Genomic DNA, 23,910 nt, shown 5'->3' with positions numbered 1-23,910 from the left:
CAGGGCTGGGTGATAATCCTCTGTGGGGTTTGTCACATCGAGCGACCCCTTTTGCATTACAGACACAGTCATTTAATATAAGAAAAATTGATTATTGCAGCTTTCAGAATGCTCAGTTTTGCTTGTACATTTCACAACAACAATCCCTTTGCGAAAAGCTATGTGTGGTTTCATACAATACACACAGGATCTACACTACATTTTAGATTTTGCAGGAGAAAATACAAACATTCAACTGTAGGGCTCATACATTTCTAAAAAAATGGCTGTTTACTCAAGCTTTGGTGTATGCCTGTACTTCAGGGTATTATTCAATGTGTACTTAATAGTTTATGGATACAATCACTGAGTTTAAAAGGTTACAGACACCCGCTCTCACATGGGTTTCACATGCTAAAAGCAGATAACATTTAACGCATGCAGTGCTGAGTCAAAAAAAAAAACAATCAAAAACCAGAAGAAGTTTGTTAAAAAATATATTGCATTCAAATTGAGACCAGGACCTTTGGTATTATTCCAAGATATCCTTTCTTGTCCTCTCCTAGGACACAATAAACTGAAGAAGAAAAATACCATATATCACCATATTTTAAATGTGCACAGAGATGACAGCGACACTTGTGAAAGAGCTTCACCTTTTCAAAGAGCAGGTCGCTGAGGGACTGTGCGAACTCGCCATCCTCCATCAGCAGGAAGTGGCGCAACGCCTCAAAGTGTCTTTCCACCCCCAACTCCACAAAGAAGTAGTCCACCACTGCCTTGTTCACCAAAGATACACTGGGGATGGAAGGTGGAGGAGAGAATGACCATGATGAGGAGAGAAATGTTCTGACACAAGACTCAGGATTGAAAATTATGCTGACTTGCAAATTTGATACAGGTTGTGAGGATGACAGACATCAGCCCTGCAGAAAGCTCAGGGAATATCCCGGTGCTTTTCACTTTTTTGGACGACTTCCTCTGTCCCATTACTTTAAATTATTCCTGAGCAATTCACATTTATATAACAGTGGGGTTTAGGGAAGGTTCCCTTTAACTGAAAAGTCAGCAGGGAAGAGATAAAAATAGAGTTGAAAATCTCTGGCAACCTCTGCTGCATCGTCTAAGCATGGGATGAAAACGTGTTAATAAAAATTTAGAGCGATGAAATCCAGCGCTAAATATACTGCACCCCCTCTGTGTGCAGGAAGGCAGGAGAAAGCCATTTCTTTACACACAAAGGCTAAACTGCATGGTGTGCAGAAACATTGTAGGTGAAAACTGACAAGCTTGTCTGGAGTTCTGATGGAATTTCAACCAGAAAAAGGATCCTACGAAGATGGCTGGTAGTAAGAATTTAAATTATTCCTCCAGTGCAGAATGTGCATTCAACTACAGTTTAAGTGGCCTGAAGTAGCAAAAAAATGACAGGTGATCAGTGAAAACCTTACACCTGCATTTCTCTTAAACGTAGTATTTGGCTTCATAGGTAAAATAATATGTCTTTCTCAGACATTCAGAACTCATACTTGTAAACAAAAACACGTAATATGCTTACAAATGTGATGTTCTTATTCCCTCCCTAACACAAAACAGACCCTGCAGCTTTCTTTAAGTCACTCACTGTGTGATGAGCGGGGTAGTGACAGAGTGTTTTATCAGAACTGGCAGGGAAACCATCTCGCTGAGTTGGACAGCAGTGGTGTCAGTGGCTCTGCGGAGTGTGGGGTCCATAGGAAGGCCCCAGGGTCCCCGAGTTACCTGCTTCAGCAGCTGACACTCAGGGGACGAAGCTGCGTGAGAAGGAGATAACAGGCATGTTTGCTGAATAAACATCACTCTCACAACTGCAGAAAACAGTGTTGTTTTAAATAGTGCAAAGAAAAAATGGGATCTAGAGTCGAATGAAAAAGAAACAGAATTAAAAAAATCATCCAAGTAATATTTTACAGATGGTAAAAATTGTATTAAATTATTTAACTGAGTAGAGCTGAAAGTGTTGATCTGTCAGATAGCAGTAATAATGCTACAAAGTCTCTGTTCCAATTTCTCAAATGTTAGATATTCACTTGAATATGTGAACTTGGTAAAAAATGTTATGAACCAAATGATTAAGTGAAAAATTGATAATGAAAATAATTCTTAAAATTACGTTAGAGAGGAATCAAAACCTCTGATACAATCTCAACACACAGTTTTAAAGTTTATAGTATTTCCTGTAGAGTGGTTTCATTAAACAGCACTATATTGCACGTTGTTCCAGTTATTTTGTCCACTCTATATTTTATAGTAATACTGCCTGAATAATTAGGGCTCCTGACTTTGATCAGTAGTGTGGAAAATGTATTCGGCTGAGCACATTCTGATCGATTCCATGGAGATCCTGAAAGCTGGCATGAATAATAGCAGCATGATTGAACTACACTCGCAGAGTGAAAAAGACAGGATACTATTTTAACAAGCCATGATGCATCCCACCCAAACATAAACCCGACTTAATACCCTTATGAAATATCACTGCTTTTTATACAACCTCTGTGCCCGCTGATGGAGTAAATATTTAACAGCCTTTGGAAATACATCACTCGAGCATGTTTTAATTTACATGAAGTATAATCCACTGCTGTAAGGTGTATCGTTTTCATTTCTCTGCAGTTTGACATGATGTTTTGCTGCATTTCAAAAGATTTCTCATAAAAGTCATTTCAGAGACTTAATTGGTGAATTTGGAGAATAAACAGGCAGCACACACTGTACAACTCATCTTTGACCATGTATAAATTATGCTCATATTTTTCAATTAACAAATTCAGGCTAAAGTCTACTTTACTTACATTTTTGTATTTTATTCAATTTATGGTATATTCATTTGATTTATGATTGGAATATAGTACCTACTTTACTTTGGCTGTAGCCCATGTGAATTGTTAATATAAAGTTTTAAATAAAGTTAAGCTTCTGTTAATGAGATGGCATTATTATGGGTTACCAGCAACCTTGTACAAAACATGCACAGATCTCAGTTTAGTTTGTGATACTACTGAACACAACATTGTACTAGTTTGTTGTTTGTCAACTGAGAACTACGCTACACTCAGTTGCCAGTTTATTAAGTACAGCTAACTAAAACTAATTCAGCCTAATACAACAAACAAGGTTATAATGTCCTGTGTCCTTTTTAAATGTAGTTTGTAGTGCTAGTGACTTGTGTTATATATAAAGAGGTGCTTCTAAAATTTTGCTTACCCTCATTAATATAAACAGGGTGGACAAAATATTAGGAACACCTGTAAGTATAACGCAGTACAATTCAATGAAATGACAGACTCCAGCCATAAAATTACACCATGTGATACCATGACATTGAATTCTCCTGAGAATGTATAATAAATAATAGTATGAATGGGGTAGTGATGGAGCAGTGGATAAGACACATGCCTTTGGTGTGAGAGACATGGGTTCAAGACACTTAACCCCTAGTTTCTCCAGAGGCATGCAACCTCTGACATACAGTACTTAGTAATTTTAAGTCGTTTTGAATTTAAAAAAAGCGTCAGCAAAATGAATAAATGTACACAAATACTCTTATCTTGAACATCACATTGTCCACAGTAACTATGACAGAAAGATTTATGGTTCCTTTGGCATAGTCATATGATTTCAACTAACCCATTAGGTTGTAGCAGTCTTCGTAGTATTCCACCTGGTACTGAGCACACAAAGCCAGGAGGTATTCCTGCTCAGACTTTTCTCCAGGGGACAATCCAAACCCCTCTGCCCAGGACGCCATGCTCTCGACCAGCTGTTCACCAGGGCGGTCAAAACTATAACCTGAAGCGAGATTTAAAACAGTTACTTTAGCATTGATGTATTTGTTAGGCACAATTCTTAACATCAATGGGTCAGAGCAAAAAAATACCATATTTATCTTTCCAAGTCTGTAAACATATAGGTTATTACTGTACATGGAAATACCGCACTAAGCTTTGTATGAAAAAAATACCAGAGTGAAGACAGGGTATTATTCTGAAGCCCTAAGGCACGAAGCCACTGACAACATTTGATATGAATATTATAATTTTAGATGAAATTTTGGAAGAAACATTTGAAAACGAAATAGACTCACAAGTAGGCCAAGATGGAGAGGATTTGGAAGCTAGGAATTGGAATCAAGCATTTTAAAACTCATTTCAAGTCAAAATATAATGAGTCCCCTGACTTATGTTGGAGGAGCTGTGGCTTGGTAGGTGACTTTTATATTTTGGGCCCTACCTTTCCATCTTTGCATCCTACCTGAGAACATACTAAATAATATTCTAAGCTATCAGTTAAGGAGGGAAAAAAAGATCACAGTCTCTTGGTCAAAGCCACAACCTCAAAATATTGCTCAGTGGAGAAGAAGAATTAATTTAGTTTAGATTACACCAACTGAAAAAAGTATTCATGAAGAACTATGTATTTAAGAGTAAAAACACTCTTTATTCCCATCAATTTACTTAATAATTATTATTCTTTAGTTCTATTAGTTGACAAAACAATCTCTATGTTTTTAGTTATTGTGTGTCTTGAGTTGAGGCATTTAACAAGCATAACATGTTATACTATTCTCACAAAGTGGCACTTTGTGGCAGAATGTGTATTATTTAATATTATTCATTATCTTTACCATCTTCATTGTCTTCTGTCTTCTGCTGATGTCCACTATTGTTGCCCTTTACCACGCACCCAACTGCAAGTGAAGAATCTGATGAGTGGCCGTAAGTGCTGCCTGGTAGTCCAGAGGGTTGTGGCTCAGCCCCCAACACCACGCAACCCACCCCCAGCGCTGAATCAGAGGAGTGGCCGTAGGCGCTGCCTGGTAGCGGTGACTGAAGTGGTTCAGTTTTGGACACAACACATCCGATGCCTAAATTGGAGTCTGAAGAATGACCATGGGCACTGCCAGGTAGAGGAGAACGTTTGGGTTCACTTCCTGAAACTAAACATCCTGTACCCAACGCTGAGTCTGAGGAGTGACCGTAAGAGCTTCCAGGTAAAGCAGACAAGGCGGGTTCAGTTCCAGATACTGCACAGCCTGATTGAAGGGTACAGTCTGAGGCATGTCCATGTTTACTCAAACGAAGTCTTGTTTCAGGTATGTTAGACATAAACCCACCAACTTCTATATTAGCATCAGAAGAGTGCCCATGGATGCTGGGAGCGGGAAGTAGTGCAACAACATCCGAAACATTTTCTCCAACTTTAATGTGGGCATCTGAACTGTGACCATAAACGCTGAGGGAGGGCAGTTGGGCAACTACATCTGAAACATGTTCACCGACTTTGATGTGGGCATCTGAGACATGACCGTGGATATTTGGAGTAGGAAGAGGCGCAACAAAGTCTGAAATGTTTTCCCCAACTTTAATGTGAGCATCAGAAGAGTGACCATGAACACTGGAGGAACGTAGAGGAGCATCAACTTCCGAAACATGTTCTCCAATCTTCATGTGTGAATCCGAGGCATGGCCGTGGACATTAGGAGATGGAAGAGTAGTTACTTCTGATGCAAACACTCCAATCTTTATGAGAGAATCAGAGGAATGTCCATGGATTCTAGCTGAAGGCTGCAGGGCAACATTATCTGAAACCAGCTTACCAACTTTTAGGTGTGCACTGGAGACATGAATGTTTGGCAAAGACATAATTTCAGCAGCTTTCTCTTGAGCATCTGAGCTGTGGTCTTTAGTGCTTGCATCAGGTGATTCAATCCCACCACAGTCAGAAAGACTCGTTACTGCTTTGTGAAGGGAAGGGACAGTATCAACCACATCATCTTCTTTTGAAGCCTCAACAGATTTCCCATTATCCTCATTTGCCTTGACTTTACTTTCCAAATTCCTTATTTCAGTCGTCTGTTCTATAATAGATGCAACTTCCATCTGCTTGTTGTATGTCACTAAGCCACTCCCATCTACTAGTTGCACTGAGGCATGAGAGGGATGTCCATAAACGCTTGCTTTAGGTGTATTTTGGGGCTCCTCTAGGGTGTGCTGGCCTAGAAGAAGGCTAGATTTGGAGGCTTGGCTAAAGAGGCTGGCTTTGGGGAGAGTCTCCTGGACTTGAGACATGTTCCCTCCTATGGGAATGTGAGAATAAGAGGGGTGGTTTTGGATCAAGTCAGGCTGGACTGCAGGTCCCCAGCGAGGCCTGGGCTGGGCTGAGGCTTGGCCAGTGATACCCTCAAGTGGACTAAATGGGGCACTGAAGTCATAGTCTACTAGTTGTGCTGTAGGACACACTTCAGGTAGGTCAGAGCCAATCTCCTGCAGGGCCATGTCCACCTGCTGACTGTCAGGATTTGGTGACTTAGGGAAAAAATCACTGATGTCAATGTCCTCAGAAATGAGGACGGGGTCTACTGTAAAGGGGGTGAGGGTGGAATCAGACAATGGGTAAGGTGGTGGTGAAACAGCATCAGCTTCTTGAGTCTTCGCTGGCTGCTGTTCACACAGATCCTGAGTGGGTAATTCCTGTAGAGAGAAGATACTAAAAAGGACGTCTACAGCACACACTTTCAAAGAGCATAATTAAGTGGAAAGACGAGGGGATTCATGTCAAAAAATGGTGTGTTGTCATACCAGTGTTGGTTGTGTTGCAGTCTGCTGTGCTGAGGGAACAGATGGCAATACTTCACTGGGAGGTCTCGCCTGGCCTAAGGGATATTTTTCTAGCATTGTCTGGAAAGAAGCCATGAGAGCATTGGTTAAAATTACTTTCCTTACCTTAAATAATAAACTCTTTTTCCTTCTTAATTCATTACAAACCTGAATCTGATGGCTGTCATGCATGAAGAACTGAGCACGGGCTTCATCAAGTCTCATTCGCTGCACTCGCCACATGGCCCGCCTCTCTCTTCGAGCTGCTTCCTCTGAAAGACGGCTGTACTGAGCAATCAGCTCCTTCCTACAATTTGAGTGTAGTAACACACAAGGTACAAGTAAATTATTTGGCTTGGAGTGTTTTATCCAGAGCAACCTGCAGTCTAGGAAAGGGTTTATGTCATGTGGAGCTGCAACTAACAATTATTTTCATCGATTAATTGGCAGATTATTTTATTGATCAATAAATCATTGCGTAAACAAAATAAATAAATAAACAAACAAGAGTATGTCTTCAAATGTCTTGTTTTGTCCTTTTTCGTTAGGAAATTTCTCAAAATCATAAATTATTTATCAATTATCATAGTGACTGGATCATTTTCTGTTGATCAATTAGTCGATGAATCGTTGCAGCTCTAATGATGAGACACATGGCTTTTTTCCTTAAAGCTAGGGAAGGCAATTTATTTCAGAAGCATTTTTGTTAATATTTATGGAAATTCTTTTTACAACCCAACAGCAATCAATAAATCAAATGCTCCGATACCAAAAATGAAAACAATCCAGTATCTGTTGCAGGACTGTAATAATCACTCTACCTGTGCACTCATGTGCATGAAAATGTGTTTTGAGGGAGTGGCTTTGAAGGGACTTGAAAGGAAGGGGTGGGATTTTTTTCCCAGTTGGATACACAATCTAGCTGTCTCTTGCTAGTTTCTCCAGTGTTACCTACCCTAGTTTGAACTGAGTGCCACTTTGATGATTTACAAACAATTAATCAGTCCTGCAAAATATGAATTCCATGTTTTTCCTCAATGGATACTGAATAATTTCACAGCACATCCCAAATGATAAGGTATTTAAACCTAGAAACCTTACAACAAAAAATACTGCAAGGCAGGAATGATAAAGGGAGCCTAAATAAATTGGTTATGGGGAAAGGCTGTAGGGGACGGGCACTTACTTCAGTTTTGGTAAGCTCTGACCTCAAGAACCCATCAAGCTAACCAACAACTTTTAGCCATCTGATGGAAATCTATTTGTGCCGTGCTTGTATTACAGGATCTGATCTCACATTTGCTCACGCTGTAATCCCAACTGCAAGGAAAGTCCGCTTAAATATCCCACACAGATGGAACTCGTGTCCCATCATGTTTGCACATGGTCAGTTCATATATTCTAGATCAAATAAAATCTTAACAGAGATTAATAAATCATCAACAAAATGTTAACATCTCTAGCAGCAGCTGTAAAAACAGTCAGACCTGGCTCTCTGCTCCAGTTGCTCCTCCAGGGCTTGTAGTCTCTTCTCTCTGTCCCTCAGCTCTCTGGCAAAGCTGAAGTCATCCTCCTCCTGCTTTTTCTTGGCTGCACTTCGCCACTGGTGCCAAACACACACATTTATCATTGCTTTCAGCTTCTAAAATAGGCATCAAAAGCTGTATGAATCCAAATATCTGTTAATTTTGTTGTCATTTTTTCCCCATCATACATTTCTGATCTAACAGATGTGTTGACATTTTGTGTCTACAATCAAGATTTTATTTATCGTAACAATGATGAATAACAAAGTGGAAACAATACGACAATGTGAAAGGGGTCTCTCTTAGAGATGAACTTACAGAGAATTATCACCAAAATCTACCACTCCCCTGTGTTTTATACACAATTTCAGCTCATTGTTTAGTCTTTGAAGGTTCTCATTCAAGGGCAACAGTTGCCCTTTGAACTCTATCTTCGTTGTATTGTTTAGCTACTGTTTTGGTTCACTGTCACCTCTCTCGTAGCATCATTTTCAGCTGCAGCAGCTCTAAAACCCCACTGTACTACCTGCTCAGCAACACACAGCAGACGGACCCAGTTAACAACAAGCTGGTGAACATAGTGGAGCATTTAGCAGCTAAAGATCCAGAAAATTTCCCCAGGAATTGAAAGTGGTAGGGATAACATGACTCCAAATGAATGATGTACCTCTGTGTTTGCTAGATGGGTAATAAGCAACTGTTCCACTTTAAAAAGGTAATTTTGTAAAACTAAAAAAAGAGAGTGGTAGATTAGCCCTTCAATGTCTGAGGGATTATTATAAAGCATTTCAAATTCGGCCACTAAACTCAACTACAGATCAAGATGGAAACAGATAGAGGGCTCATTGGGAAGGCTCTATCAGTTTACACGTTTACACGGTTGGAGACCCCTCATTAACTAGTCATCTTTCAGACCCCAATAACCCTTGGATAACTAGCTCCCTAAAGATACAGAATTAAACAATTTAATTAATTACTAATTAAAAGTGGATGGCAGGACTGAAATCTTGAAATGGTTTGCCTATGACCCATACTTCATGCCCAGTAAAATTTACTCGAGGTAGAGAAGCTTAAGGACAACTTAAATCTGCAGAATCAGGATCAATAGGTTTGATTTACGAATCAGATTTTTTTTGGCAATAAATTTCCAAATTATGACACCACAATGGGAGAAGAAATCCATGATATTTTTCATAAAGCCGCTTACAGACACTACTTACCAAAAAGTAATATCTAGATTATATTTTGCTTTAAAAAAAAAAAAAAAAACACCACACACTCTGAATATTAAAGCAAGATGGTAAGTATAGGGTAATTACAATAACACTGTAATAATAGGACAGGATCCGCAGACAGCAATGGTTAATGAGAAACTTTCCCTCCTGGAGAGAATTTAGCCGGAAGAATGTGACTCAGTTCGTCTGTAATAGTCTCCAGCCCAAAAGACTAACTACTCTAATCAAACTGTGCAGAGGCTAACCACTTTCACACTGCATGCAATCTGTTATTGTCCCTATGTGGCTCCATTTTGGAAAAGTGCCCATAGTGTCCTGCAGGCAGGTTTTAAGACAAAAATCTATTTTACCTTTAATATCATGTACATGTAATAAGTAAATAAGAAAAAGAAAATGTCATTTTGTGCTCACCACTTGTTTCTACTGCCTCAAAGTGGCCAAAAAAAATTAGTCATTGCAAGTTTAACATTACTATCAAGCTATAAGAAATAAGAGACTGCTTTGGTTGCGCTCCTAAACAGACAATCTTTACTTCCACACTTAAGAACACATACTCACCATTTTACTTTCTCACACATTTCTCGTCAATATATACATAAATCAGTGTTTCCCACATTTATTTGGGCAGGCCACCCAGGTATATAAAGGGTCGCCAAATAAACAGACAGGTGGGGCAAGCTAGTGTGTTTGCATGTGGGGAAAAAGAGAACCTACCTCTTGCTCCTGTTCCAGGTGCTGTTTCAGCTCCTCAAAACGCTCCCTCTTTATGGCCTCCTCAGCCAGACGTTGTGACACCTGCCGCCCTACAGGAGTTGAGAGAGATAACAGTGGGCTGCTTAACCCCCAACATAGAAAAGTACATAACATCTCTGTTTCTATCGCATGCACACACACACAGAACAACATTACCATCTGTCTCATACACACAAACACAAATATGTCTTTGCCAAGACACGCAAAGAGCACCAGACTAGAACAATCTCTCCCAAACTTTGCCACACATCTTTTGGAGTAATAAATGACGTGAGGAGTTTACTAAACAAGCAATGATTAGATATCACAGCACATAAAATTGGAAGCCGTACACAGCTTTCCTCACTACCCCTGACCTTGTGCATCTCTGCTGCTCTCCTGGGAGGAATGAACAGAGTTGAAAGAAACTCTCGTAGTCAAAAGTCAACAAGATAGTTTGGGTTATACTCAGAGCTGAGCCTTTTGTTAAAAGTATACTTAGCCAGATGGGGAGAGCATATACATCAAGCACTATATAAAATTATACTCGCAGTGTGTGATTGCGTGTGTAAGTGTAACACTAACCGCGGATGCTCTCCAGGGTTTTGGCTGCTGACTCTCTGACCTGATCAATCAGCTCCTGGCGTGCCTGCTCTGCTCGCTGGGCCTTACAATAGATGGACAAGAAAATCATCATTAACAAAGATCTATCTGCCTGCCCTGTAGCTCACCTCTTCTCCCCTACTTCTGCCAGTCAGCAGCACACACACACACACACAATATAGGCCATACAAACCAGATTGTTACACTAAATCAAGCAGCATGCAAGCCCCAGACTTCAGCTGCATCATTTTAATGACTCGCTGCTGAAATTCTCAGTACTTGAGGGGCGGTGTCACCATCATGGATCATGTTATGTAAAAAAGAAAAAAATACACCTCTCTCCGTCTTAAGGAACAATACCTGTGTAATGACTGCAGGTTTGCCTTCCCTCCGTAAAGTTTAAAACTCAATTTAAGTCAGCTAGCGGAGACATAATGGTGTCTTTATTAAAAGGTAATACACCATGTTGACTGCCATGTCTACTAAGATTTGTTCCACATGAAACACTCTTGTCAGATATAACTGAGAAGGAGCAATATTAACAAAAGCTCAGACTTTAAAATACATCAGAGGTAAGATGCTATTGCATGGGAACAATGTGCTTGTGTCTCAGTACTTGCTCCTCCCTGCTGATGGCGCTGTGCTTAGCAATCCTCTCCATGCGTCCACGGTACACAGCACAGTCCCTCTCAATCTCCTCCACCTCCTGGATGGAGAAGGTGACAGCAATGCGAGGCACTGGCAGCTCCGACCAGCAGATGTAGTGCTGCGGACACAAGTGAAAAGTTAGTACTATATTGACTATAAAGAAGGTTCATTGTTATTAAGTGTTAATTCTGGGGCCTATACTATGAAGCAAGTTCAGCAGTCCCAGTTAACTCGCAAACTTTAAATCCTGTTTGTAGTATGTGCCCCTAATGTCTTATTTTGATGACATCATGTGTTTTCATATCACAGACCCCAAAATTTCCGCACAGTAAACCAGTAGTGCAGTGGTCGGCAACAAGCGGCCCGTGGGCCAAAGCTGACCTGCCAGTAATAATATCTGGCCCGTGGCCAGATTACTTTCATAGCAGCAAAAAACAAACAAACAAAAAAACATTTAGCTATGGCGGCTGGTGCTGAAACAGATCTCAGTCATGACAGCAAAAGTTACTCACATAATCACTTCCTCTTAAGTGATTGTGCCTACAAAATAAAAGCGTCAGAACATCTTTGCAGCAGTGCTTTAATAGTGTTTAATTGGAAGCTTTTACTTTGAAAACTTTTGAAGGAAATTCAAAAGAGTCTCTGGCTTGCATGACACACCTCTTAAAAAGCTGTTAGAAAACGTGAGATCGGATTCAACTGACTGAGAAATGCAGGAATTTCATCTGCCTTGAGATACTGGGGAAATGAAAATAAGCATCCATAGGTTGATGTGGACCAATCGCCATGAGGCACACTATCCTAAACATGCTTAAATGTGAATATGTAAAATGATCTCTTTATAATCAATATGTTGAAAAGGGAGAGAAATAATGGTTGCAGCAGGTCCTGTGCACTACTGACTGAGCTAAATAGGCACGCAGTAAATGACAGACTATAAATTATAAATTGACTATGTTCTGGCCGGCCATTTAATGACTTGAAAAAAATTTGGTCCAATGCCAGACTTATTTGCCACCGCTGCAGAAGTGCATAAGGTGTTTCATTCAAAACAGCAGCCACAATGTATGTTATTTAGTCTTTTTATTTTTTAAGATTTGGGGGGGGGGGGGGGGGGTAAAACTTGTGTTACTGTGCCCCATATTCACAGAGACCTCCCCCATCAACATCAAGCACTCGACGGGCGGACCATGTTCTGAGCAGACAGAGGGCAAGATGAGAGGAGGCAGACATGTGTTTACATCAACGATGCTTTGTGCTCAAACGCAGTCAAAGTTGATGGACACCGTTTTCCAAATGTCAGGCTTTTTATGTGAAGATGAAAACCATATTATCATCACTATCTTGTTACTTTAATTATAATGTACTGTAGAATTAGTTCTTGGATGTTATATGTGTATGTATATAGATAACTGTATAGGTCTATATTGTTTTATTTTTATGTTACCCTATCCTAATATAAATGTAATGATCTGTTATGTTTTATGTGCATAGCATGAAGGGACTACAAACTTTCATTTCGTTGTACAACCTTGTATTTAATGATAAATAAACTACCTTGATCAAACCAACTGGATAGCCCTCTCACCTCTGCATGTTTTTCAATCTATAATTTCACATGCGTTCATAGCCATCTTGTAGTACGTACAGGAATAATAAACCCCAACACAAATGGAAATTAGCATACAGAGAAACACTATAGTTACAGAATGCCAATTAGTCAGAAGCATGGACCCTGCAGTTTAGGTCAGGTAGGTCGAGTCATAAAAAAACATTATGTGCTGGTGAATCAGCAGGCGAGTCACAGAGAAGTGAGGAAATGAAATACAATTAGATTACATAAAAACGCTTCACTGAGACTTTCTATTTGTCTGACACTAACTGTCGTCATGCCAAGTGAGGGGTCTATTCCTATACAAAGACAACTCCTAGGGTTTTATACAGGTGCTTTGCAGCCAGTAGTGCTTGGAATCACACTGACAATAGTTAGTGCACAATACCCATGGCATTACCATACAGGCAGTTCTGAAATACAGTATATCGTATAAATGGCTCAGATAGCACTTTTCTACCTTTACGGACAAAGCAATTTGCATCTTATTCACTCATTCACACACACACACTCACATGTAATGCGCTGGCATGCCATGCTCAACAACACTTCGGCATGTGGACAGTCACAGTGGGCGGCTGTGGCATTACCTCCAGAGCAATTACTGCTTTTCCTTGTCTTACAGTATAGTAAACTGAGTATCTTTCAGTTTTGGACAGTTGTTCAGCAAAACAAAAAGCAATTTAGAGAAGTCAAAATTAAATTATGATGGACATTTTTTGGACTATTTTCTGATGTTTTATGAAAATATCATTATTTGCAGCCCTAATTTAAGAATGCCAATAACAATGAGAATTTTGTTCTTGATCAATTAAAATCTTTTTTCGATACAATATCAGAAAAAATGGAAAATGCTTATCAAACTTCTTCTCCTGCCATCTTCAAATGTCTTGTTATTTGACCAACAGTTAAAACCCCCAGAATATTCAGTTTACATTGATAACATTATGCAGCTTAAATGACTTAAACGATTATCCAAACAGATAGTTAATTGATTAATCGACTAATCATTTCACCCCTATATACTTCACAATGGCACTGTCACAATAGAGAAAAATTTATATCTAAAATGTCAATATTTGGCAATATTATTGGCAAGTCTGTAGAGACAGAGAGCAGGGAAGTTCAAAGTTCAAATGTCTGCAATACACGAGGAAAACACCTCTGGCTCAGTACAAATAGAGAATTTATCACAGAACTGAAGCATGTGTATTGATGACATTTTGTAATGGCCTGTATGCCCATATGTCGCAGTATTGATTATTTGTCCGATCCCCTTTGGGCAGTATGGATTTCCAAATGGGTAGAATCACTGTTGTGGCAGGGAGATAATTGAGGAGTATATGTGGATTGTGTGCTGATCTGTGCGTCTCTAAGCCAACACAGTACACTGAACGGCTGTTAACAGCATGAAAAACAGATCAAATATGGCAGGATAATCTTAAGGATAAACATTTTATATGCCTAATTTATTCACTGCAAACAACAGTCAAAAATTCTCTTTGTACTGAATAAATTAAGAATAGAATTTAGTTAAATGTATCGGTATCTTCACACAACATTCAGCTGCATAAAATCTTCCGTCTGCATATATGAATGTTTTAAATGTGCAAAACAAACCTGTGGGCAGCAGATCTTGAGGAGGTTGATGGTCTTTCCACAGACGTAGACGTCATTGCCGATGTGTCTCAGGAAGGTGGGCACACAATCCTCCACATCCTTTGAGATCAGAGTGTAGCCTTGGAGCCAGAAGTGTTTGTCTGCAGAAATTCAAAGACACCTATTACACTCTGTTCTACAATTTGGACCAAGTAGTTTGACTGGTCCATTATGCCTCGGACAACAGTACAACACTCACAACTGAAGTACAAAAAGCAATAGTCGTGGAATAATACTCCAAGGCCTGCACTTCACTCAAAACTTTTCCTTATTAGTATGACTTACGGGGCATGACAAAACTCTGGCCGCTTGAATTAACACTTGGAAATTGTTAGTGCTTAGCTCAGTGATCCTAAGCAAAAAGCATAAGAGAACATGAATGCCCTGAGCTTCCGGAGCTCTTTACAGAAAGCCTGAGGCTTGCCAAGAAAGCTTAGCTGCTGATTGCTTCCCTGGCCGATGGACTTCGAGGAGAACAATGACATTTGTGTGTCCTCCAAAAAGCAGGAGCGAGAAGTGCAGAGGTTCACAGCAGGAGTTGATGAGGTGTAACTGATGAGCAAATGAACCTCTAAGCCAGACAAAGCAGAGGTGATAGTCTGACCTTGAATAGGGTGTTGCATGACATACAATATTTGGACTGGCAGCAATGATATATAAAACCATATTTATGGAGTACTGTCAACACGAAGCAGTTACAGTGTGTACGCATTTGGGGATAGGATTTGACTACGATTATTCGAATAAACAATTCCCTCATCCAAGGCTACAACTAACGATTATTTTCATTATTGATTCATCTGCAGATAAGTTTCTCTTTTTGTCTATAAAATGACAGAAGATATAGAAAAATGCCCATGTTATTTTGCCAGAGCTCAAATTTCTTGTTGTGTCTGCCCAAGATGCTCAGTGTGCTATCAGATATGACAAAGGAAAGCATCAAATCCCTTACATTTGAAAAGCTGATGCCAGGAAAAGTTGAGCATTTTTACTTATTTTTACCTTAATGATATCAATGATCAATTATCAAAATAGTTTCTAATACATTTTATGGACTATTCGACTTATGGATTTTGTTACCTCTATCCAAACATGTCCATATCTTGTTTTCTAAATTTCTAAACAAATTAAAATACTAAGTGTTTATACGAAACCATTTTATTATTGTAACAAGAGCTGCAACGTTTATTGATTAGCTAATGTTAATATCCAATTAATCGTTTAACTTTTTAAGCAAAAAGCCCAAAATATTTATATTAACATAAATTTAAGAATTCACATCTTTTCTTGGTCTTACATTAAAGTAAATATAATCTTTGGGGATCAGATAAAATAAGACATTGGCTGACCTATTGGATATTGTGATTTCTTATTAAGTTTTGTGGGCCAAATAATTAATCTGCAAATCAAGAATAAAATGGCAGTTTGATTGATATCAAAAACAAATGTTAGTCGCAGCCCTCATTTTAACCCTCACAATAACATTTTGACTTGAGCTGTAACACATGATTGTGTCTCTATATCAAACATTGAATATTAAAATCTATTATTTATCTGCCCTGCAAGCATCATCTCTCAACTCTACTCTGCGCTGCTTAAAGAGCCAACTCATTAATTAGACTAAAAATATATTCAGCTAGTTCAGATTTGTCAAGGGCAATTACAATTACAGAGCAGATATGTAAGAAAAATATAATTTATTTCAGAAAATGTTTTGTTCTAGCCAGCATGGTGTACAACTGAAAAGAATAAAGGAACCTTATCTATTTGTGTTTGTCCCTGTGGCTTACTGAGCGGAGATGGCTCTGGTCTCCACAGCTGTGGTAGCTGATGCTGTTTCCCACTGATTATCATCCAATAACTTCATGACATCCTTTATAGAAACAAGGACAAATCCGACTAGGCAATAAAGGCTGTAATGAAATCTATTTTTTTCTTCTAGACAATCTGTCTGGCAGGCTTTTCATTTTCAGAACCTGCTGACAGAAACCAAAGTGTTTATGCGACGGCGTTTGTGTGTCGTCTCACCTCTGAAGCTGAGATAGTCCTCATTGACCTGGATCATGAATTCTCCGTAAACATCTCGAAACACGCCGTTATACACCCAGTCAGACACAAACCTAAGTGAAGCACAGTAAACACAGTCCAGACAATCCATGCAAAAAAGATCAATAGAGCAAGCTCTGCATATCAATGAAGTAAGGTCATGTACTTGGTTTCTATTATTTTAATTTAAAGAGAAAATGGCATTTGTGTGAGAAGCTTATTGACTGACCGTGTATAAGGCTCACAGCTGCTCTTCAGCAGCGATAGCAGGACTGGATAGTTCTCGTTGCTGCAGTTATTCTGTGCTTCATTGTACAGGTAGGACAGTAGTTTAACACCCTGAGGAGAGCCACATGGCAGTGAGCTGACACCCCATCTGATAGGCTAAAGACAGCCGTGATGAATGACATATTGCAGTTTGCAGATAAAAAAGCACTCACCACAGGGAAGGTAGCCTGGCCTGCACCCAAAGGCCCATCTACACAGCACAGTTCTGACAGGTACCTTAGATTAAAAGAAAGTAGAGATTTTATTTTTGATCTGAGATGATATCTGCATCAAAGTCCTCTCAGTCAGGACAGAACTGTACTGTCGACTCGGTGAGGTTGAGTTTCAAAAGTGTTAAATTAACACTGGACACCAGCATCAAAAACTGGGTTTGACCTCACCTTAGTTGGCGGCCCACTTTGCGGAAGAGGAAGCCAATAGTCAACAGGCTGAGGATGGGCGGAGTGCTAAGAACACAAGCCCTGTAGTAATGCAGATACTTCCGCAGACCACCTGTGAAAGCCTTGGAGAGAAACACACATTTGTTTAACTTTCATTATCTGTGCTGATGCAAAACCAATAAATGTCACCTTACCTTGTTTATACATTGAGAAATACACTTGTACTAACTGCACTTTTTGACATATTGTGCCCTTTGGTCTCAACATGCCTTTGTGGTGTTATTGTCAGATATTGTGAGTCAGCTACAGATATTCTACTGCCATTAACCGTTGTGTATTAGAAGTATTTTCTTCCACGATCATATTTGTATTTTTAGATTATTTGTGTGTGTGTTTATTAGGGCTGGACACGTTCACAAATTATTATCCCGTTAACACATTAATTAATTAACGCAGTCAATTATTTTATCGCACGTTAACGCAGTTTTTTTTATTTATTTATTATTATTTTGAAAGTCCGTTGCTCGCTGGCTCTAAATACACATACAGTCAAACCATGGGTCACAGGAGGGGTGGGATGTTGATCAGCTTGCAAATCACCCACCCAAACAAGCAGCGGAGGGAGGCTTTGGCACACTACGCTGGATGCAGCATACAGCGCTCCACGAGTAAACAGCAGGCGCTATATTGAGTGTAACCATGGCAACTGCTTCTGTGCACTACACAGCTGTACCCTGTTTAACTTCAATTAAAATTATAGGCTACATAACTTACATCTAGTTTTGCGGGGATGCTCTGCCATGCAAATTCCCACCTGTTGATGTCCTGATAACTATTTAGATTCTGGAAACTCACAAACAGCGAGGATCAGTCTCTCTTCCAATGATTTGTGCTGGGCGTTGTGGACAAAAAGTTCAAGACAATTCAACTTTGGCAACGCACGGGTGTGTTCGTGAGGCAAGCACAACCGCGACAGTTTCACAAGAACGCACCCGCTTGTCGCTACACCTTGTGCTCGACCACCTCACCTCTCTCTAACAGGGAAACTTGCTACTGAACATAGACTGTTTATGCTGCTCCCTGATAAAAGAAAAATGTTTCTGCTGACACCTGTTAAGAAAACAACAAGAAAACGGGACTCTGATGGTAACTTGTTTTAACAAGCTAGATAAAAGGTAAAAGCGTCAGCTAAATGTAAATGTAATGTAATGCTCTGGCATTGGCAAATAGCTTTGGTTATTACATTTGATTACATTCATGTTTAAGTTGAGATTTTCAAGAAATATTTTATTGCTACTGTGTAACGGGAATACTGCTGGTAAAAAGCACCTTATTTGTTTAAAGTGTTTGCAAACCAAATGTTATTGCACTTTTGTGTATATAGCAGTACATTTAAATTAAAAGTGCGCAATACACTACTTTAGAATTCATTATTCAATTTTGCACTTAACGATGAAATTAATCGCAAGAAAATCATGCGATTAAAATTTTCATAGTTGCCCAGCATCAGTTTTTATGTGTATTTGTGTTTGCAAAGTCACTAATCACCCATTGAGGGTCAAATATAGTATTTTGAATTGACGACCACAACAATGGTAACAACTGTCCTGTGCAGAACAGGAGTGGAAAAGGGACGGGTAAAATGTGCAGTCTCAACACTATTAATGATGATCATTATACAAACATACCTGAAAGACTAAGCCTTTTTTGTCAGCACTCTGCAGAGAAAAGCGGCTAAGCCTCAAGTAGTAGGTGCCGTACTCGGCCAGCTCCCCCAAGAGACGAGACACACTCTCTGGAGAGGCTCCTGACACGCACACACCAGGTCTGACGTCAAAGTGAACACTCTGGGAAGAGATTACATATTTACAGATGGTGGAGGGAATACAATGAATAACTGCAGTCTAATAACATCCAATAAAACAGCCCTGCAGCAAAGACAGTCTTTCTAAAGCTTGTAATATTGAATTTTTGTTGAGGTAGAGTCACCTCCATGGTGACTTCTCTAGGCATTAGGTTTGTGATGTTATTATATTAGACCGCAATACATAATCAGGTGTTTGTTCTATTGCCCTTCTCATGGTTGTTTTATGAGAACTTGATTCAAAGTACCTAGACAGGACCCTTCAGGGGGGACAAAAATAACAGACAATATTTTGCCATCCAGCATAACACTACCACAACCCTCACAGCCTCGAAGACTACCGTTGAGTTCACAAAAATCTCATCGGTCTGGACAAAACTTTTAATGTTATAAGCCTCACAGAAGTTATTCTCTAATGCAGGACTACTGTACTAGATTATATTAGATTGTAACGGTGTTCATCATAGTGTGTCCCCACCCCTTCTAACAGCCTACATGTTAATCTGCTAGCAGTGTCGTCGCACAAAATTCTGGGCCCTATACAGAAGCAGTGTCTGTGGGCACCCTTCCTCACTTGGTCCCTCTATCTCTCATGTGTGTTTAAGACTGCACAGTTTGCAATCTGACCAAATTTCAACCCTATTTTTCCTCAACATACTGTATCCTACAATTTACTACGGCTAAATGTGGTTTGCTCGGAGTTCAAGATAACATTATTTTATTCATGTTAATTTCAGCATTCATCATTCCTAAGGTATAAGACAAAGCTAAAAAATACCATCTTAGTTGTCTAACCCCTATAGGGAAAATGCTTACTATACTGCATAATAAAAGATAACAGAACAAGACTTGCCTAGTCGTGTTTCATTTGCAGAAACATTTTGCATCTTTTGTAAGAGGGGCCTCAGAGCCGCCGCAATTAATTTTATTTTTGGGGAGGAATACAAAGTTTAGTCTCTCAACCAATTAAACTTTTCATTCTAGGCTTTTCGAGGGCCCTCCCCCCATTGGGCCCTGGGTAATCAGTCCTACTATCCCCCACACTTATGACTGCCTTGGGGAGAGAAACCTTAAGGGCCCAAAGGGAGCAATCAAGAGAATAAGGATTTAATTCATACTTAATAGGAAACAATACAGCAACAGAAGAGTTCTCCAGTGGTTTTGTTTTCAGCATTAAGAATATTATATATAAAATAATTTTGTATGTATTTATTTCATAATTTAATGTAACTTCAGTATGTGATCGGCACTGTTACTTTTTGTTTTTTCATAGATTTAAGGTTATACTCTTTTATAAGTGAATTGGGTTTGTTTATATTACACAGATTGCCCATTATTCTGCTCTGACTCTCTTCTGTTTTTTTTGTAATTGTATGCCGTCAGTGCTTTTATCACTTCATTCACTTTTATCACTTCAGTCTGACAGACCCCTAAAACAACAGATCAATTGCATTTTATTACATTTAAGAGACAGATAAATAAAGATAATGAAATGCACCTGGTTGAGAGGGAAGGTGGTGGACGCCACTCCGATCAAGACGTTAAGAAGGTCAGACACCAGTTGTGTCTGAGAATCCAGGGGAAGCGGGAGGAGAGAAGAGAGCGCACTATTGCTGACCAACCTCATCTCCCCCTCCCACAGACGATAGAGTTGGTCAAAAGCCTCCCTGCCTCCCTCGGTTAGATAGAGCGACTCCCTTTTTCCAGGTGGGCTAGAAGGGAAAGATTTGGTGTTGTGTACAAGATTGTGTTTGAGAGAGAAAGCAAAACTGAAAACTAAACTCTAATACATTGTTGACTTTGTAGGTTATACTCTGTCACTTCCTAAACTCTATTCTATTGCTTTGCTTCTTGTGCCTTAGTTTTGTAAGATTGAAAAGATTGAAAAAGAAAGATTTCCCAGTCAATCCACAGAAACACGCTCTCCAGCAACTTACTAAGATATTAATCATATGTCATTTATCAAGAAAAAAATGCAGAACATCCACTGGTTTCAGCTCTTAAAAAACTGTGCTTTTCTCCGTTTTATCATCATTGTTAATGAAATACCTTTGTGTTTTGGACTGGCAAAACAACAAGGCAGTAACGGTTCTGAAACCGAGACCGAGACACAAACATCCACTTGTCCACATGCACACACCTACACTCCAGTCTCGCCCTGGAAACACACCGGCTTGCCCTGCCTCTTTCTGTCTCTCTCACTGCATGCGTCTCTGTTCTGTTGACTTTCTCCATTGGCAGTATGTTTAATAAAGTAGCCGCTTTTAATAGACTCATCCGCAATTCTGTTTTCAAAGCAGCAGGTGCACCGCATGTGGATCAAAACCAACGTAATACTGAATGACGTTTGCACTAATGTGTTCACTGTTGCTCTGTGCTTGTAAAATTTCTACCATGTCCGCGTCTTGTAATGTAACACCAGATAACATCTCTTTCCGTGTTTCTCCGCAAAATGCCAAAAATGGGTTGCCAAATATACTATGGCAGCTGTTAATATACCTAGGACTACTACTGATTTTCCAACCACCCAAAAAAAAAAAAAAATCCTGAGGTATAAGCCCAACCATGGCTCAAACATTGAGGTGTGATCCGAACCGTGGATTTGGAGAATCATTACACCCTTACAAAACAATTAAGTTGAAAGCATCATCTTAAACACTTGGAAATTGTGATGGGTATTTTCCACTATTTTCTGACATTTCACAGACTAAATGGATAATCAGTTAATCAAAAATAATAGACCAATTAATAAATCATTAGAATAATAAAATTAAATAATTTTGTTCTGTAACTAGGTGTTGATTGGTTACATTTAGGCAACTGACGTGTCACTTACCAGCCAACAGACTCCCAGCAGCGGCGTCTTCGAGGCTCAAACGTGCGAACAGCCTCCCATATGTCAATGTCTGGAACGGGGCTGGGCTCTGACTGAGAGTCTGGGGTCAGGTTGGAAGCTGACTGGAAGCCCTCATCCTCAGACTGATCTAAACAGGAAGGGACCTGCACAAATAACAATTAAGGCTGATGATACAGTTGCATAACACTGGGATTTAAACCTAAAACACTTAATATAAACCAAGTAGCAAGTTAAAATGAACATGGACTGGCTTGGCCATATGACAAAACATCTCAAACGAACCAACATGCATTAGCTTAATACTTAACTAAGCCATAGTCTCATACCCTTATAGCCAGCCCAGTTACATCAATATTACTGGGAACAGGAGGCAGGTCCAGTCTTATGTCTATGTCTGTGGTGCGAGTGTGCTGCAGTGCTCCAAACAACGTCAGCCTGGTTTCCCTCTCAAATCTTTCTTCTGCTTCCAATTTATTCCTCGGAGCAAGCAGTCCTGTGCCTGGAGGGGTATCCATCAACCTCTGAGTTCCACACAAACTCTCCAAAGTCCCCCACTCCTCCCCACACACTAGACCCCATGCCCGCGCCTCTAGCCTCTGCAGCTCCTCGCTCTGGTAGCCCCAGGGTTGAGGCCTCCGCAGCACGGGCCTCTCTCGTCTCATGTAGTCCCTGCTGAAAGAGGCAGGGGGTGGAGGTGCCGAACCAGCTAGATGCACCAAGAGCTCAAGGACTGCGTCTACTTCCTTCAGCCCAGAGGATGCTCCCTCCGGCAGCCTCCCCAGCTGCTCTTCCAACCTCTCTGCTTCCTCTCGGCACCCTGCCACACGCAAGTCAAAACATATCATCAGGACTTTGTTTCTGGGTGGTGTATTATCTGTGGCACTCGGGCCTGAGGCAGATCCTTTGGCGCCATCTTGAAATAGCTTGGACAGCAGGGCGCCATAGGCTCGCTTCTTGAGAGCTCTGTGGAAACCTTCTCTTGAGACTCCTCCGAGGGCACGGCGCTTCCATGACACCCCAGACAGGCTGGAGTCACACAGGGCTCCCAGCAGCTCAGTGATGCTGCTGCTGTTGCAGCTGGGCTTCATGGGGTTGGTATGGCTCGGGAACATGGTAGCACTGTTGCCTTCGCCTGTATGAGTGACACAAAATGGGGTTAAACATTATAGTTTTCTTTGTTTTATTTTAACAAGAAAATCAGAACTGGGATACACATTGCACGGCTGCCAGTAGCTGTAATATAATAGTAAACGTTCAGCTAGATTTTAGGCAGCATTACAAACCTGACAAGCTCAGAGTCCAACTAAATGTTCTACGACAAATGTCTCCTTTTTTACCACTAGTTTTGGAAAACAACTAATGTTAACGTTAAACTAGTCACTAGTTAAATATAATACACCAGGTGCTAAGTGTTACTAGCTAAGCAAACATTTAGCTAGCTATGTTAGCGTTTACTAATGTGCATCAAACAGCATATTGACTTATACAGTCAATTCCGATCTGAGCTTAAACGATGCTTTTTGAAAGTATTTACCTTCTTGATATAGTGTTCCGTTGATTCAGACCGTTTCAATGTTGCATAGACCCCAAGTGACTCCTGTACATGCATGCTAACGTTTATTAGCAAGCCCTCCCGGAACAACAGGCTGTCCTGCTTAGCTGATGTACCAACCATACGGAACCAAGTAGGTGGGTCCGCTACACAGCTCCCAAACGTCTTTATTATTCAGTGTTTTATTGTTCCAGCATATTAGTGGAAATTCAATGCGGTGATGTTGTTGTCGCTAGCTAACTGCTAGCTAGTCGCTTCATTCATCTCCGTCATCTGCCGCGGGGCTAAAAC

The 23,910-nt window shown here is 40.1% G+C and overlaps 1 protein-coding gene across 1 annotated transcript in view; it reads right to left on the bottom strand.

Moving 5' to 3' along the window:
• The window catches only part of tubgcp6 (tubulin, gamma complex associated protein 6), a 30,246-nt gene extending 6,336 nt beyond the window's left edge, over positions 1 to 23,910 (bottom strand). Inside the window, exons 1-20 of the mRNA XM_046037600.1 lie at positions 23,602 to 23,910; positions 22,394 to 23,199; positions 22,047 to 22,210; positions 20,709 to 20,922; positions 19,035 to 19,193; positions 17,347 to 17,468; positions 17,119 to 17,182; positions 16,908 to 17,017; positions 16,661 to 16,752; positions 14,594 to 14,733; positions 11,330 to 11,479; positions 10,696 to 10,777; positions 10,093 to 10,181; positions 8,105 to 8,220; positions 6,786 to 6,924; positions 6,600 to 6,698; positions 4,646 to 6,491; positions 3,649 to 3,810; positions 1,604 to 1,772; positions 636 to 777 (exon numbers count right to left, since the gene is read on the bottom strand). Of these exons, the coding sequence (XP_045893556.1) occupies positions 636 to 777; positions 1,604 to 1,772; positions 3,649 to 3,810; positions 4,646 to 6,491; positions 6,600 to 6,698; positions 6,786 to 6,924; positions 8,105 to 8,220; positions 10,093 to 10,181; positions 10,696 to 10,777; positions 11,330 to 11,479; positions 14,594 to 14,733; positions 16,661 to 16,752; positions 16,908 to 17,017; positions 17,119 to 17,182; positions 17,347 to 17,468; positions 19,035 to 19,193; positions 20,709 to 20,922; positions 22,047 to 22,210; positions 22,394 to 23,179 (4,845 nt within the window). The 5' untranslated portion in view covers positions 23,180 to 23,199; positions 23,602 to 23,910. The remainder of the gene's footprint in view (positions 1 to 635; positions 778 to 1,603; positions 1,773 to 3,648; positions 3,811 to 4,645; positions 6,492 to 6,599; positions 6,699 to 6,785; positions 6,925 to 8,104; positions 8,221 to 10,092; positions 10,182 to 10,695; positions 10,778 to 11,329; positions 11,480 to 14,593; positions 14,734 to 16,660; positions 16,753 to 16,907; positions 17,018 to 17,118; positions 17,183 to 17,346; positions 17,469 to 19,034; positions 19,194 to 20,708; positions 20,923 to 22,046; positions 22,211 to 22,393; positions 23,200 to 23,601) is intronic.

This window comes from Micropterus dolomieu, linkage group LG22 (genome assembly GCF_021292245.1).
Source record: "Micropterus dolomieu isolate WLL.071019.BEF.003 ecotype Adirondacks linkage group LG22, ASM2129224v1, whole genome shotgun sequence".
NCBI classification, from domain to species: Eukaryota; Metazoa; Chordata; class Actinopteri; order Centrarchiformes; family Centrarchidae; genus Micropterus; species Micropterus dolomieu.
The sequence above is the reverse complement of the archived record's forward strand: the minus strand, read 5'-3'. Positions and strand labels throughout refer to the sequence as shown.